Genomic DNA, 13,847 nt, shown 5'->3' with positions numbered 1-13,847 from the left:
TTCTGCTCTAGATGGGAAATTATATTCAGCTACAGTCACAGATTTTCTGGCTATCGATGCGGTGATCTATCGCAGTCTGGGAGACAGTCCGACTCTGAGAACTGTCAAACACGACTCCAAATGGCTGAAAGGTGAGAGCGTATGATTTCAAACACACTTCCTGTCCTTTATCCACACAGACTCACGACCTCACGTCACCTCATGTGTTACGGCCACTGAACGACTTCATCTGTTAAGCTGATCAGAGCGTCAGGAGATGTGACGTTTGTTTAGAGACACACAACATTGCTCTTTTTCTCTGTGGTATTTAAAAGATTTTAAAAGAATATTACTGTAATTTACACTATAAGAAATCTAACTGGATAGGTTTGATGTTGATTTGACAAAGCTTTCTCTGAAAGATGAAATTACTTTTAAAACATTGATGTTTATACAGACATTACAGTAAGGCTAGCTACATAGATAGATACTCCTTTAAACTGTTTTCAATAATGATATTTGCAATCACAGTTCATCTTTTTATTTATTTCAGAGCCGTACTTTGTGCAAGCAGTCGATTACGGCGACTTCATCTATTTCTTCTTTCGGGAAATCGCTATGGAGTACAACAGCATGGGAAAGGTACGATGAAATGTCTACGGCTTTTCCTGCTTTAACAGCACAGACGGGACGTGACTTAGGAAGTAAACAGCAAATGGGCGTATCAAATATCTCAAAGGTTTTTAGGAAGCGTCAGGCGTGTTCGGTCAGGAAATGTGTTATAATTAACTGAAACCGTTCAGCAGACATTGTCTGGGATCTTAACTAGAGGCCTTAAATAGCATAAAGTTCAGAATTTGCTTCCTTGTCTGTGAATAAGAAAACAGACATCAGCAGCACAAAGGCTCATTGTTCTGAGTTCAAAGTCAAAGGTCTGAGAGATTTGAGAGATATCAGAGCTTCAGTGAAGAGAGTAATTACAGTGAGAGCGTCTCCGGTGAACATAACTCTCTCTACAGTTACTGTACCTGCCAGATTACTATAATTACAGTCACTCGCCTGATGTGACCCTCTTACAGGACTCTCAAAAGCTCTCAAATTACAGGAAAATGTATGACAACAGTAGCCGTCTCTGTACAAGAGCGTTTAGAGCTTCTCTGATACAGCAGGAGAAAACAAGGCTGAATGCAAATAATTAAATTCATTAAAACAAATAATCATGCATTGTTACGATCAGAGTTGGGTGTAATTAATTACTTTAAGCGAATTACTTTTTGGTACAAAAAGTAGTGTAACTCATTACATTTAACTTGTAATCAGATTAAAATTAGTGGCTTTCAATGAAGTTACGTGGGTTACATATATTTAAAAAATATATGTTATTTATGTAGAATACATTCAAATGTGAATTACAGTATGTTCATATGTACATCTGTTTGAGTTTCTGTGGCAGTGGAAGGTTGTGCATCCCCTAATGAGCTATTATAAGGGAAAAACGAGAGGTGCTGAGTATATGATTTGTGTATGTCAGTGACATATTGATATCATTTAAAATTTGTTGAGCAAAAAAGCTACAACTTTTCTGTGAAATATGTTTTCGAAAGTTTAATAATTTAATAATGTTTTTACTTTTTCCATAAAGTAATCGGTAAAGTCAGTAATCTGATTACAGTTTTAGAGCTTTTTTGAGTAACTTACACTAACCCTAACCCACACTGGTCACGATAACAAAATAAACTTGATTGAAACATTTGTAGACAAACTTTGTTGGCTTGAAAAAGTTTAAACGCTTGGAGTTTTACAGACAGACAGACAGACAGACAGACAGATAGATAAACATTGCTAGCATGTTGCTATCTATTGCTAGCACATTTTAGCATGTTGCTAGGTATTGCTAGCATGTTGCCTGCATGTTTTAGCATGTTGACATTGCTAGCATGTTGCTAGGTGTTTCTAACATGTTTTAGGATGTTGCTATGTGTTGCTAGCATGTTGCTAGCATGTTTTAGCATGTAGACATTGCTAGCATATTGCTAGGTGTTTCTAATATGTTTTAAGATGTTGCTATGTGTTGCTAGCACGTTTCTAGCATGTAGCTAAGTATTGCTAACATGTTGCTAGGTGTAGCTAACATGTTTTAATATGTAGCAGGGCATTGCTAGCATGCTACTAGCATGTTTTAGCATGTAGCTAGCTGTTGCTAACTTGTATTAGCATGTAGCTAGGCATTGCTGGCATGTTGCTTGCATGTTTAGCATGAAATAGTGTAGGTAACATGTTGCTAGGCATTGTTAGCATGTTTTAGCATGTAGCTAGGCATTGCCAGGAATTTGTTAGCATGTTTAACAAGAAACAAAGTGTATGTAGCATGTTGCTATGCATTGTTAACATGTTTTAGCATATAGCTAGGCATTGCTAGCATGTTGCTTGCATGTTTAGCATGAAATAGTGTTTGTAGCATGTTGCTAGGCGTTGTTAGCATGTTTTAGCATGTAGCTAGGCATTGCTAGCATTTTGCTACCATGTTTAGCATGAAACAAAGTGTAGGAAACATGATGCTAGGCATTGTTAGCATGTAACTAGGCATTGCTAGCATTTTGCTAGCATGTTTAACATGAAACAGTGTATGTAGCATGTTGCTAGGAATTGTTAACATGTTTTAGCATGTAGCTAGGCATTGCTAGCATGTTTATAGCATGTTTTAACATGAAACAAAGTGTATGCAGCATGTTGCTAGGCATTGTTAACATGTTTTAGCATGTAGCTAGGCATTGCAAGCATGTTGTTTGCAGGTTTAGCATGAAACAAAGTGTAGGTAGCATGTTGCTAGGCATTGTTAGCATGTTTTAACATGTAGCTAGGCATTGCTAACATGTTGTTAGCATGATTTAGCATGTAACTAGGTGTTGCTAGCATGAAGCTAGGCATTGTTAGTATGTTTTTGGAGTGATAGAAAAGAGTGATAGATTGAAAAAGACTGATTGAAAGATAATAAAAAGTGATAGAGTTGTAGACAGATAGAAATGAAAGTGATAGATAGAAAGAGAGAAAGAGAGAGGTAGAGAGTAAGAGAGAGAAAGCCTACATAACTAATCTCATTAACTTTTAAAAGGGAGGAGAAAATGTTGACCCTCTATTTGGGCATTTCCTGTATTCTCGAGAGCATCGAGTGAATGTCTGTGATTTAAATCCCGACGGCGAGTGTTTGAACGTGTGCATCTTTCTCGGCAGGTCATGTTTCCGCGTGTGGCACGTGTGTGTAAAAACGATCGCGGCGGCTCTCAGCGCGTTTTGGAGAAGCAGTGGACGTCTTTCTTGAAGACGAGACTCAACTGCTCGATTCCCGGCGACTCGCATTTCTACTTCAACATCCTGCAGGCGGTCACAGATGTCATCCACATCAACGGACATGATGTCGTCATGGCAACCTTCTCTACGCCATATAACAGGTACTGTGTTTGCCGCTTTATCTAAATTAGAATCGTAGTGAAGCTTGGCTGCCCACAAACTTTACACTCCTCATGTACTGGTGCTTTATAAAGATTCAACAATTGTGACGGTGAAATTGAGCATGTTTAATGAGATTAAAAACCAACAGGACTCTTAGACTCTTCAACAAAAGAAAAATTCCAGTTAAATGACTGAGAATGAACTCATACTGACTGGAAGTTTGGCCACACAATGAGCTGCTATTCTGTCTAATAATTCTTGTTAAAGTGATTTACAGTCCATACAATCACAATTCAGTCCTTGTATGATTCTCTGACTGAAGCGATCTGTTTTTCAGAATGAGGAATTCACAGTGTTGTGATGTTATAAATGTGTGTTGCAGTATTCCCGGCTCGGCGGTCTGTGTGTATGATATGACGGATATCGCAACAGCCTTCACCGGACGCTTTAAAGAGCAGAAGTCAGCTGACTCCACCTGGACGCCCGTCTCAGAGGAAAAGGTGCCCAGACCGAGGTACGTCTGACCAAAGGAATCAACTTAGATGTTCAACGTCTATCTCAGTAAAGAATGAAGGCTGAAATGTGATCTTGCACAAATAAACTGTATGTTGCCATTCGTTCAACAGTCATTGCTGTGGTGTTGGGAATAACCAATGACAGACTAGAACTGAAGCATAATGCACACATTCATTTTTCAGTAATTCAGTGGTCTGAAGTCGATTATTACATTTATACCACAGTTTGCAAATGCACATGTCTATATAATGTGTTTATCCTGTGATAATAAACGTATATCGATATGAAGTAATCATTAAAATATGATTTATGGAAGCGCCAAAAAAAAAGACACTATTACGTATCTTGGGTCTTTAATGACCCTATACATTTTTGGTAATTAAGCAGTTATAAAACATATATATTTTTTGCAATTTTGCCTTTTTTTGTTTTGTTTTGTTACACTATTCAGAAGAGAAAGGTTGAGGAATACTAAAGAGCGCACAACTCACAGCGGGTGGAATGAGGTTATGCATTAAAGGTTTAAAATATCTCATCAGCTAGATATTGCTTTTGTGTAAAATAAAACCTGCTCGCAAGCTATAGTGATTTCTGACTTGGAAGGAAGATTTTTAGACGGATCTAATCTCTCAGGAGTGTTTTATGAAACACAGATCGGCTGGCGTTATGCTGCCATATGCCTCGTCTTTGTACAAGTATCGCCTGCACTCATTAACATATAATGAAGGGTTTGTGTGAAATGAGGTCAAGTGTTAATGAGAGTGCCTGCGCCAACTATTTCAGACAATTGTGTTTTCCTCAACACAAGCTTCAGCTGAAGACAGGAAATGTGTTCATGAAGAAAGACCTTTATTTTTTTGCCCATTCATTATTTCATGTCAAGTGATCAGTCTGATGTAGAGATTCAGAAACCTTGTTTAACTGAAGGCAACATACCTGTATTTCTCCTCAGGGAAACTTCGTTAAAATTATTATCACACTAATTGAAAACTCCATTTCAAGTTTTCCAAAAGTACAGTATGCGATAATGGAGAGCATTTTTAAAACACGCCGTTCTTCTAGTAATGAGTCAGTTCATAATCATTTATAATAGTTTATATTTAATCAAAAAAAAAAAAAATCCATGATTGACGTATTTAGCGTCTCCAGTATTGAGATCCCATATGGAGTAAAAACATGTTCACGGAGCAGTTTGTGAATGTTCAGACGGGTCAAAGGTCATCACTGTTGTCTTCATGTCTTCAGGCCTGGCGTCTGTGCAGGAACTTCCTCTGTAGAGAAATTCAAAGTGTCCAACGAGTTTCCCGATGAAACGCTGAATTTCATCAAGATTCACCCGCTGATGGACGAGGCCGTTCCCTCCATCGCAAACCGCCCGTGGTTCCTCAAAACGATGGTTCGGTGAGTGTTCAGGTCAAAGGTCACATTAAAACACATGAATTATGCATCGAGATTATTGTCAGATGTCAAATGCAAATATGGATCGAGTGAGAGTGAATTCTGTGGCCGCTCATTTTCATTGATGGAGTCATCTGCAATTCATATGAACCCTGAACACACTTCTGATTCATGAGTATTTATCTATATATTCTTCTGTTGCAGATGGATTATTCCTTTACTCAGGCTTTTAACCTTTTCAGGTCAAATTATAACAGCAGATCTGTTTTCACATAATAAACAGAATCATCCATGTCGAGGAATACATTTATTTTCAGTGTTTTGTGTTCATGTGAAAGATGATAATTGGAGGGATTGTCTGCTCACACACTGATATGTTTCTGTTCATGTGGGTTTGTGTAAATTTGCTGAATTATTGAAAACACATTTGCTGTTTGTGTTTCGCCTTCGGTTATAAAAGTCGTTTCAAAGACTCTAGAGATTTGGAAAAATGAAAAAATGTGTATAATTTATTTGCCTTCCATTTCCATCTTGCCAGTTTTAATTACCCTGAAAGTGTATTTGCATACTGATTTGGAAATTATACATACATTTGATTAACACACGCGGTAATTGGAACGGCAGTTTCATTTCTTTAGCGAGAGCTGAAAGTCTCTGAATCACATCATTATAAGTCTCATTCTCTCTCTAGATACCGTCTGACTCGGATCGCAGTGGATAATGCCGCCGGTCCCCATCGTAACCAAACGGTTGTTTTTCTGGGTTCGGAGCGAGGAATCGTCCTGAAGTTTCTGGCCAAGATGCGGAGCGGTTTACTGAACGACAGTCTGTTTCTGGAGGAGCTGAATGTGTACAACCCAGAGAAGTGTGTACTCCATTAACACAACTCTATCACAATAAAGTTTGAATGTAAACACAAGAGTGTGTGACGTCACTAACTCACAGATCAGAGCTGAAATAAAGACATGGATTATCTGAGGAGAGACACATGCAGTCAGTGACGAGGTGTTTTCAGGACAGAGCTGTTGTTGACCCGCGTCACGTGACCCTCTCTGACTCTGAGCTGCGTGTGTCTTTCAAATGAATGACTTTACAGAACTGATGCGCACTACATAGTACATACTACAGACACATCTCACTATGAAGACTTCTTCTCATGAATCAAACATCCTCTCAAGGAAATCATAACTGCTGCTGTGAGGTTTATTATTTATCGGAGATTGTGTGTTTGGGGTTAGACATTTTTATTAAGTGAACTTTTGTTCCTCACAAGATTTCTTCCTCTTTTACTTAAAATCTTTTTCTTTGCCTCAGTTGCCTTATGCTTGTTCACTGCAGCCATGAAGACTTTATTTTCTGTAAAACTGCTTTCAAACAACATGTGCTGTGAAAAATAATATTTAAATATATTTACATATGTAATTATTTATAGTAACACAGACTTTAATAAAACTGTAGTACCAGCAATATAAAATATACAATATTCAATAAATAGTTGCATTGATTAATAATAATAATTACAATATATAATTCGTTAAATAAATAGTTTATGAGTCTGTTTACATATAGTTAACCCTTTAAGCTCAGATTTTTTGCTCGCCGGTGGGCCTGCAAGAAAAATAATTATCAAAATATTAATAACTACAGTCTTGAACAACACAAAATAGGTATCGTTTGAAAGTTTAGAAGCTCTACTTTCCAATGCATGTAGACATTATGACCAAAACTGAACAAGTGCTTTGAAATTTGCAGACAAATCAGAAGTGTTACAGTTTTGATCATTTATAATAAAAAAATTGCACTGTACATATTATTGTAATAGAAAAAAAACATTAAACTCATCAAATAGTCATGTGTCATATGTTGTTGGAAAGCTCTCAAAGAGTAGAATACAACCAGCATATTTGTTTTACTTGCAAACAAAAATATAGTGAGTAATAGCTAAAGTATATGTCTTTGACAATTATGTTAGTGTTGCTTATATGCCGTTTGCTCTTATAACATTACGAAAAATAAACAGAACATAAAATATCACATACCATTACTTAGATGAGGTGATTATCTTTCAAATGTGTCCACACACAAGGTAATCAGATGTATAGATCATTAGATAATCCACATGAAGCACAATGTTACATATGACCACCAGGAGATGGCGCCAAATACATGACACAGACTCAATGATGACTCAAATGACACAGAATGAAACTCATTCTGTGAAATCTCATTACTAAAATCATGTCTGCATGCTATGCAAACCTTTAGTCATTGTTGTGTTTGCATGTGTAATTAGTTCTTATGTACAATTATTATGTTTTATTTGTTTGGAGATGTTTTTGGACACTATGATAAATTATATTTGTAATGGTATAACTTTTGATTGCTTTGTCGTATCACACAATATATAACACACGGATAACACAATTTTCCCCAGTTACAGTCGACATGATTGGAAACAAAACAAAAGCAGTTTTCACTTATTTACACCCAGAGCTATATAATGTCAAATCAGAAAAATACGGGAAAAAAGTAAATATTTTGCTCAATTCGTTTTTTTATTTTTCAGCAGTTTCTTAGTCTGAGAGTCTCACAATGTATCAATCTATATAATAAAAAAAACTGACAAGTTTTCTTTTTTTTTTTTTTGGTCAAGCTTTTTTTTTTAATAAGCCTTTAATTTTGGGTATGCAACTGAAACAGGAAATCTTTACAAACACCTTCAGAACTTAAAGCGTTAATATAGCAACTTTATATAGCAAGTTATAGATGTCTGTTAAAGGAATATTCCGGATTCAATACAAGTTAAGCTCAATCAACTTCATTTGTGGCATAATGTTGATTACTACAAACATTTTCTGTTATATCCGATTTTACAACTTCATTGCCATAATGACATAAATCCATAAACCCTAAAACGACTGTAAAATAAACAACGATTTATACAAATTTACAGCTCAAATAATACACGAGTTTTAACAGAAGAATTAATGTAAGTGCTTTTATAAAATTATAAGCTTCACATTTCTGTCTTTAAACCCTCCAAAAATTGACCCCATTGACTTCCATTGTAAGTGTCTCACTGGAACACAGATTTGTGCTTTTTTTAAAGAAAAGGAGGAACGAGTTTAAATTAATTTTTGTGGTAATCAGCATTACGACACAAATGCTGTCGATTGAGATGAACTTGTATTGAACTCATTCTTTTTGCGAGTCGTTTCATAAGTAACTGTGGATGGCATGCGAGTTTGATGACAACAAAGCCAAAACTAGAGAAGTGCTCGATTCATGGACGTTAAAATGTTCAATAAAATCTTAATTTGTACTGAACCGGGAATATTCCTTTAATCATCATTTTACGACAGCACAAATGTGTTTTATATTGAATTCTACAAATGAATGTACAGAAATGATATTAAATGTTGCTCAGCGAGTATTTATAGACATGTATGTAAACATGTTGTGTGATGTGTGCAGGTGCAGTATTGACGGCGTGGAGGACAAACGTATCATCAGCATGCAGATCGACAGTCGGAGTCACTCGCTGTTTGTGGCGTTCACGTCATGCGTCGTCAAAGTTCCTTTATCACGCTGTGAACGGCACACAAAGTGTAAAAAGTGCGTCCACATACTGTATCTGAATTTCAACAGAATCTAACAATCCTGTTATCTGTGATGAACTCTTCATGTGTGTCTCTCTCAGGTCCTGTATCGCCTCCAGAGATCCATACTGCGGATGGGTGTCAGAAGGAAGCTGTAAAGAGATCTCGGCCGACTCAAAGTATGTGATGTCATTCTATGTTTATTAAAGTTCACACAAGACACAGGATGATGTCATTGTTCCCAGCATGCTTTGTGTTTGTGGTTTTTCGTATGGAAAGAGAGTTTGACCTCAGAACAGGGCGAGAGACTGAAGGGTTCATAACTCATCGTGGAATTTATATACTGTGGTGACTTACAAAAAGCATCTGGCGTTTTGGAGATGATGAAGGAAGTTGCCTGAGCTCATCATCGATGAACTGTTTTAATCTTTTAGAAATCCCAATCTTATTTCAGGTAATAATCATAATATTTTATTTTAGTACAGAGGAAAAAATTATGACAATCCCATACAGAAAACTGAAAACTATAAAATTATAGTTCATATATTTGAGCACATACAGTATGTAGCACACGGCCATTTTTGTATTATTTTGAAATACGAGTATGAGATGAACATATCACATACATGTACAGTTTAAGCAGTAATCCAGAGTGAACGATCACTGACCTACCTTCACTAATCAGTTCAGACTTAGGTTACATCACCTAATTAATATTCATGAGCTGATCTGATAATGTTTGTAATGTGTTCTGACGTGATCTCTGTGAAAGCATCTGTATATTTTTCGATCATGTTATTATTTGAAAGCTTCTGACGGATCTGATTGGGATTTCCACTCTGCAAATGGAGCGTTCAGAGTTCACGCCGGATCACTCGCGCTCTGCAATAGTTCTAAAGTGACTTACTGAAGGATTATGGGATATGATCTGTGTGGTTTGTGGCTGCAATTGAAAGGCTTTTGACTCTGATGCTTCGCCCGTCGTTTCATAAAGAGCTTTTCTATTAAATGGACCCAAGAGAGAAAAAACTCACTCATCTCACTCATCTGTCTCTCAGTGTTGTTGTGTTGTGGTCTCTTGTGTCTACCAGACTTTAACTAGTTTAACCAGAAGTATCGTGCTGGATGAGTTTCGTCAACATCATGACTTCTGAGGGGTCATTAGTGTTATATATTGAAGTTTTCAGGTAATTTGATGTTGTGTATTGCCTTCAGTTGTTCAGTATTCGTGTGAAGCGTTCATAAGCTCTGTCAGTGGAGAAAATAGATTCACTCTCGATGAATATTGTCATTTCTGTTGAAAGTATTTTTTAGCGCGTCCCGCTGAGAGTCTGTGAGACGATTCTGTAATCTCTCTCTCTCAATCTCTCTCTGTCATATTTCATTGATGGAATAACCGGTTCATCTCCACATTCGGTACTGAATGATAACTGGATGCTCTTATGTTGACAGGAGGAATTGTGTTCACTGGTTTGTTTTTGTCGTCACATTTCATAAATCAGATGTGTTCATTATGTTGGCTTGATAAACTAAATAAACATTAGTATTATTCCGACTTCTGAGACCAAAATATTAGACACTAACGCTGGGTTCCTCAGTGAGCGGCGCATGAGCGGGGTGGTCGTGTTGGACGTTCATATTGGCAGCGGTTCTGCGCAGAAATAAAAGTTATCTATGGGATCCTATGCCAAATTTTTTCTTTAATAAGGTCATAATAATCTGAGGTTATTGCTGCTTCATGGACAACAGCGGGCAGTCACGTGTACTTCATCTTTATCAGCACACTTGGTTAATGTTGTGTACACCTACAGCATATACCCAGAAGGTCCAGCACTTTATTAATTATTTCCTTTATTAAGTTATTTTATTGAGTTTACTTGCATGCAGACATATAAATTGTAGTATACTATAGGTTCGGTTTGAATAATTTTGATTTGCTTTAATGTCTTCTATAATCTCCTGATTATTTAGTGTTGTACTGCACCCAGAGCCGCTGAGCTCAGCATGAGCCGCGTGCCAAAAATAGGCTCAACGCTGAAACTATCCACTCAATGCCACGTCTGGGATGCTTCTGGGACGCATCACCTCACGACTCACACTTGCAGTGAGAACGATGTAATCTGTTAGTATGGGCGGCGAAACAAAAACACACCGCTCACGCCTCGCTCACGGAGGATGTGTGGACCCAACGTAACTCTTCATAGAGCTTTCAAGCTGCAGTCCCCAAACTTTGCACAGACCTTTAGGCTGTTCTGACTCGAGTTGCTATTACTTTTCTAACTGATCGGATGGTTTCCGCACAGTGGGCGATCAACAAAAAAAAAATCTCTCTTTCTTTATTATCTGTCTACCATGCTATCACTCTTTTTTTAGTCCTTTTCAATCTATTATTATATCACTCTATCACTACAAAAACATGCTAACAATGCCTAGCTACATGCTAAAACATGCTAGAAACATGCTAGCAAGACCTAGCTACATACTAAAACATGCTAGCAACGCCTAGCAACATACTAAAACATACTAACAATGCCTAGCTGCATGCTAAATCATGCTAGCAACATGTAAGCAATACCTAGCAACATGCTAAAACATGCTAGCAACACCTAGCTACATGCTAAAACATGCTAGCAACGCCTAGCAACATGTTAGTAATGCCTAACTACATGCTAAAATATGCTAGCAACAAGCTAGCAATACCTAGCAACATCAATCAATCAATCAATACTTTATTGACAAACAGCATAGTTGTCTGGAATTTTTCCTGGTGAGCTCACAACAATAATAACATACAATAAAAAAATAAAATAAAAAAAATAAAAAACAGAGAATACCATCATAAGTGCAATAGCAAATCAACATCATGCACCACTGGGTACAACATAAGAAAACAGCCCATAATTGTATGGTATAAGTCCTGGAGGAATTAAGAACATGAACAGTCCTACAGTAAGTACTAATTAGGAAGCGTGTGGACTTAGCTTTAATTGCCCCGAGGCGTCTACCTGAAGGTACAGGAGTTAACAGGCACTTAGTAGGATGTGTGGGATCTTTCAAGATTTTCATTCCTTTACTTTGCCTATGTGACACATAAATATCAGAAATGGCAAGAAGATCATGACCAATAATTTTGGAGGCAGATCGTACTATGCCACCAATCTGCCTTCTCTTCTGAGCTGTGGAGTTTCCAAACCACACTGTGATAGAGAAAGTTAATACGCTTTCTATCACTGCTCTATAAAAATTCGACATACCATCTTTTGATACACCAAACTTTTTTAGCTGTCTTAAAAAGAAAAGTCTTTGATGGGCTTTTTTGATAATGCCTGTTAGGTTATCATCCCATTTCAGAGATGCAGAGATAGTAATTCCCAGGAACTTGAAGCTTTGTACATTTCCAATATCCTGGCCATTGATGGTTAATGTCAGAACAGCATTTTGTCGCCGCTGGAAATCAAATACCATTTCCATGCCATCAATGCCTAGCTACAATCTAAAACATGCTAACAATGCCTAGCAACATGCTAGCAATGCTAATCTATCTATCTGTAAAACTCTCAAGCTTTTAAACTTTTTTTTTTTTTTTACTTTCAGACAAGGCTTTTTCAAGCCAACAAAAAGTTAGTTTAGACATGACATTGTTTAAATGACGCATGTGTTCAATCAAACATTTTATTATTTGAAATTCTGCTTGAGATTGAAATCATTGAGTGAATAATGGATGTCTTGAGAAGTCAGTCCTTTCACTGTGTGTGTGTATTATTTACTTATTTATTTATTTAAAGGCACAATTTACAATCATGTTTTTTTTTATCAAACCGCACAATGATGACTTTAAGAAATTAGAGTTATTACAGCTTCATTTTCTGTTAAAGCTGCTTTGAAATGATATGTGTTTTGAAATGAAGCGCTATAGTAATAAAAATGTCTTGACTTGTGTGTGTGTGTGTGTGTGTGTGTGTGTTGTGCAGACGGTCTTTCGAGCAGGACGTGGAAAGGGGCAACACAGATGGACTGGGCGACTGCCAAAGTAAGCAGAACCAGTTCATTGAGATCTGGACACACTGAGACCTTCACATTCACAGCTGCACACACACACACACACATTTACTATTATATGCAGCTAATTAGAATGACTACAGACTATCACAAACACATAAAGGAAATTTAAACCAAATATTGTTTACTTTATAAAACAACTAACTCATTATTTTCATATGTAAATGAGCTTTGCAGGAAACCGATTATGCTTAATAAGCTGATAACGTGTGTGGTCATATAAACGCATTAAACAGTTTTCCTTTATCGGTTTAAGGTCATAAACGGTGTAAGAATAAACTGATCGACACGGATACATTTTTTACCCTTTACACTGATTTTGCGTTGATTGTAAACACATTTACTGGCATTCTTAATGGCTTATCCAGTGTGTGCATGTGTTGTGCTGATGCCTCCTCACGTTGTGACATGCAGAAAAGCAGAGAATAACTCGATTATTACAAATTTCATGTAAACGCAGTGTAACTTGCTTTGTGTGATTTTTTAAATAATCAGATTTTTGGGAGATATCGGTATATTGGTGTGCATGTAAATGATAGGGATACCACACGTCCTGGAAAACCTGGAATTTTTCAATGCAGTTTTCCAGTCATGGTAAAGTCATGTAAAATGAGAAAAATACCTAAATGTTCTAGAAAATAATAATTTGGCCTGGAATTTAAGTATAATAAAAAAAAAAAAAGGTTTGTGCTACATGTACAAAAACTTTGTAACGAACATTGTAACGATCCGGATTTGGGATAGGTGTCAAGTACACAAATTTGTATAGTTTTTGTCATTGTTGGAAGCTGCACATTGTGAAACAACATCAACGGTTGACGGTCATGAGCGAAGCCTATGTCACGT

General features: G+C 36.9%; 1 protein-coding gene across 5 annotated transcripts in view; it reads left to right on the top strand.

Moving 5' to 3' along the window:
* LOC127414548 (semaphorin-6A-like) overlaps nt 1-13,847 on the top strand; it is a 119,011-nt gene that overhangs the window by 80,629 nt on the left and 24,535 nt on the right. For all 5 annotated transcript variants that reach the window (XM_051652654.1, XM_051652653.1, XM_051652652.1 and 2 more), the window contains exons 8-16: nt 12-131; nt 533-621; nt 3,211-3,428; nt 3,812-3,943; nt 5,191-5,346; nt 6,035-6,208; nt 8,818-8,958; nt 9,044-9,121; nt 12,914-12,972. In XM_051652654.1, coding sequence (XP_051508614.1) covers nt 12-131; nt 533-621; nt 3,211-3,428; nt 3,812-3,943; nt 5,191-5,346; nt 6,035-6,208; nt 8,818-8,958; nt 9,044-9,121; nt 12,914-12,972 — 1,167 coding nt within the window. The remainder of the gene's footprint in view (nt 1-11; nt 132-532; nt 622-3,210; nt 3,429-3,811; nt 3,944-5,190; nt 5,347-6,034; nt 6,209-8,817; nt 8,959-9,043; nt 9,122-12,913; nt 12,973-13,847) is intronic.

The sequence above is a fragment of the Myxocyprinus asiaticus genome, chromosome 24 (genome assembly GCF_019703515.2).
Source record: "Myxocyprinus asiaticus isolate MX2 ecotype Aquarium Trade chromosome 24, UBuf_Myxa_2, whole genome shotgun sequence".
NCBI classification, from domain to species: domain Eukaryota; kingdom Metazoa; phylum Chordata; class Actinopteri; order Cypriniformes; family Catostomidae; genus Myxocyprinus; species Myxocyprinus asiaticus.
This window is presented reverse-complemented; position numbering and strand designations above follow the sequence as displayed.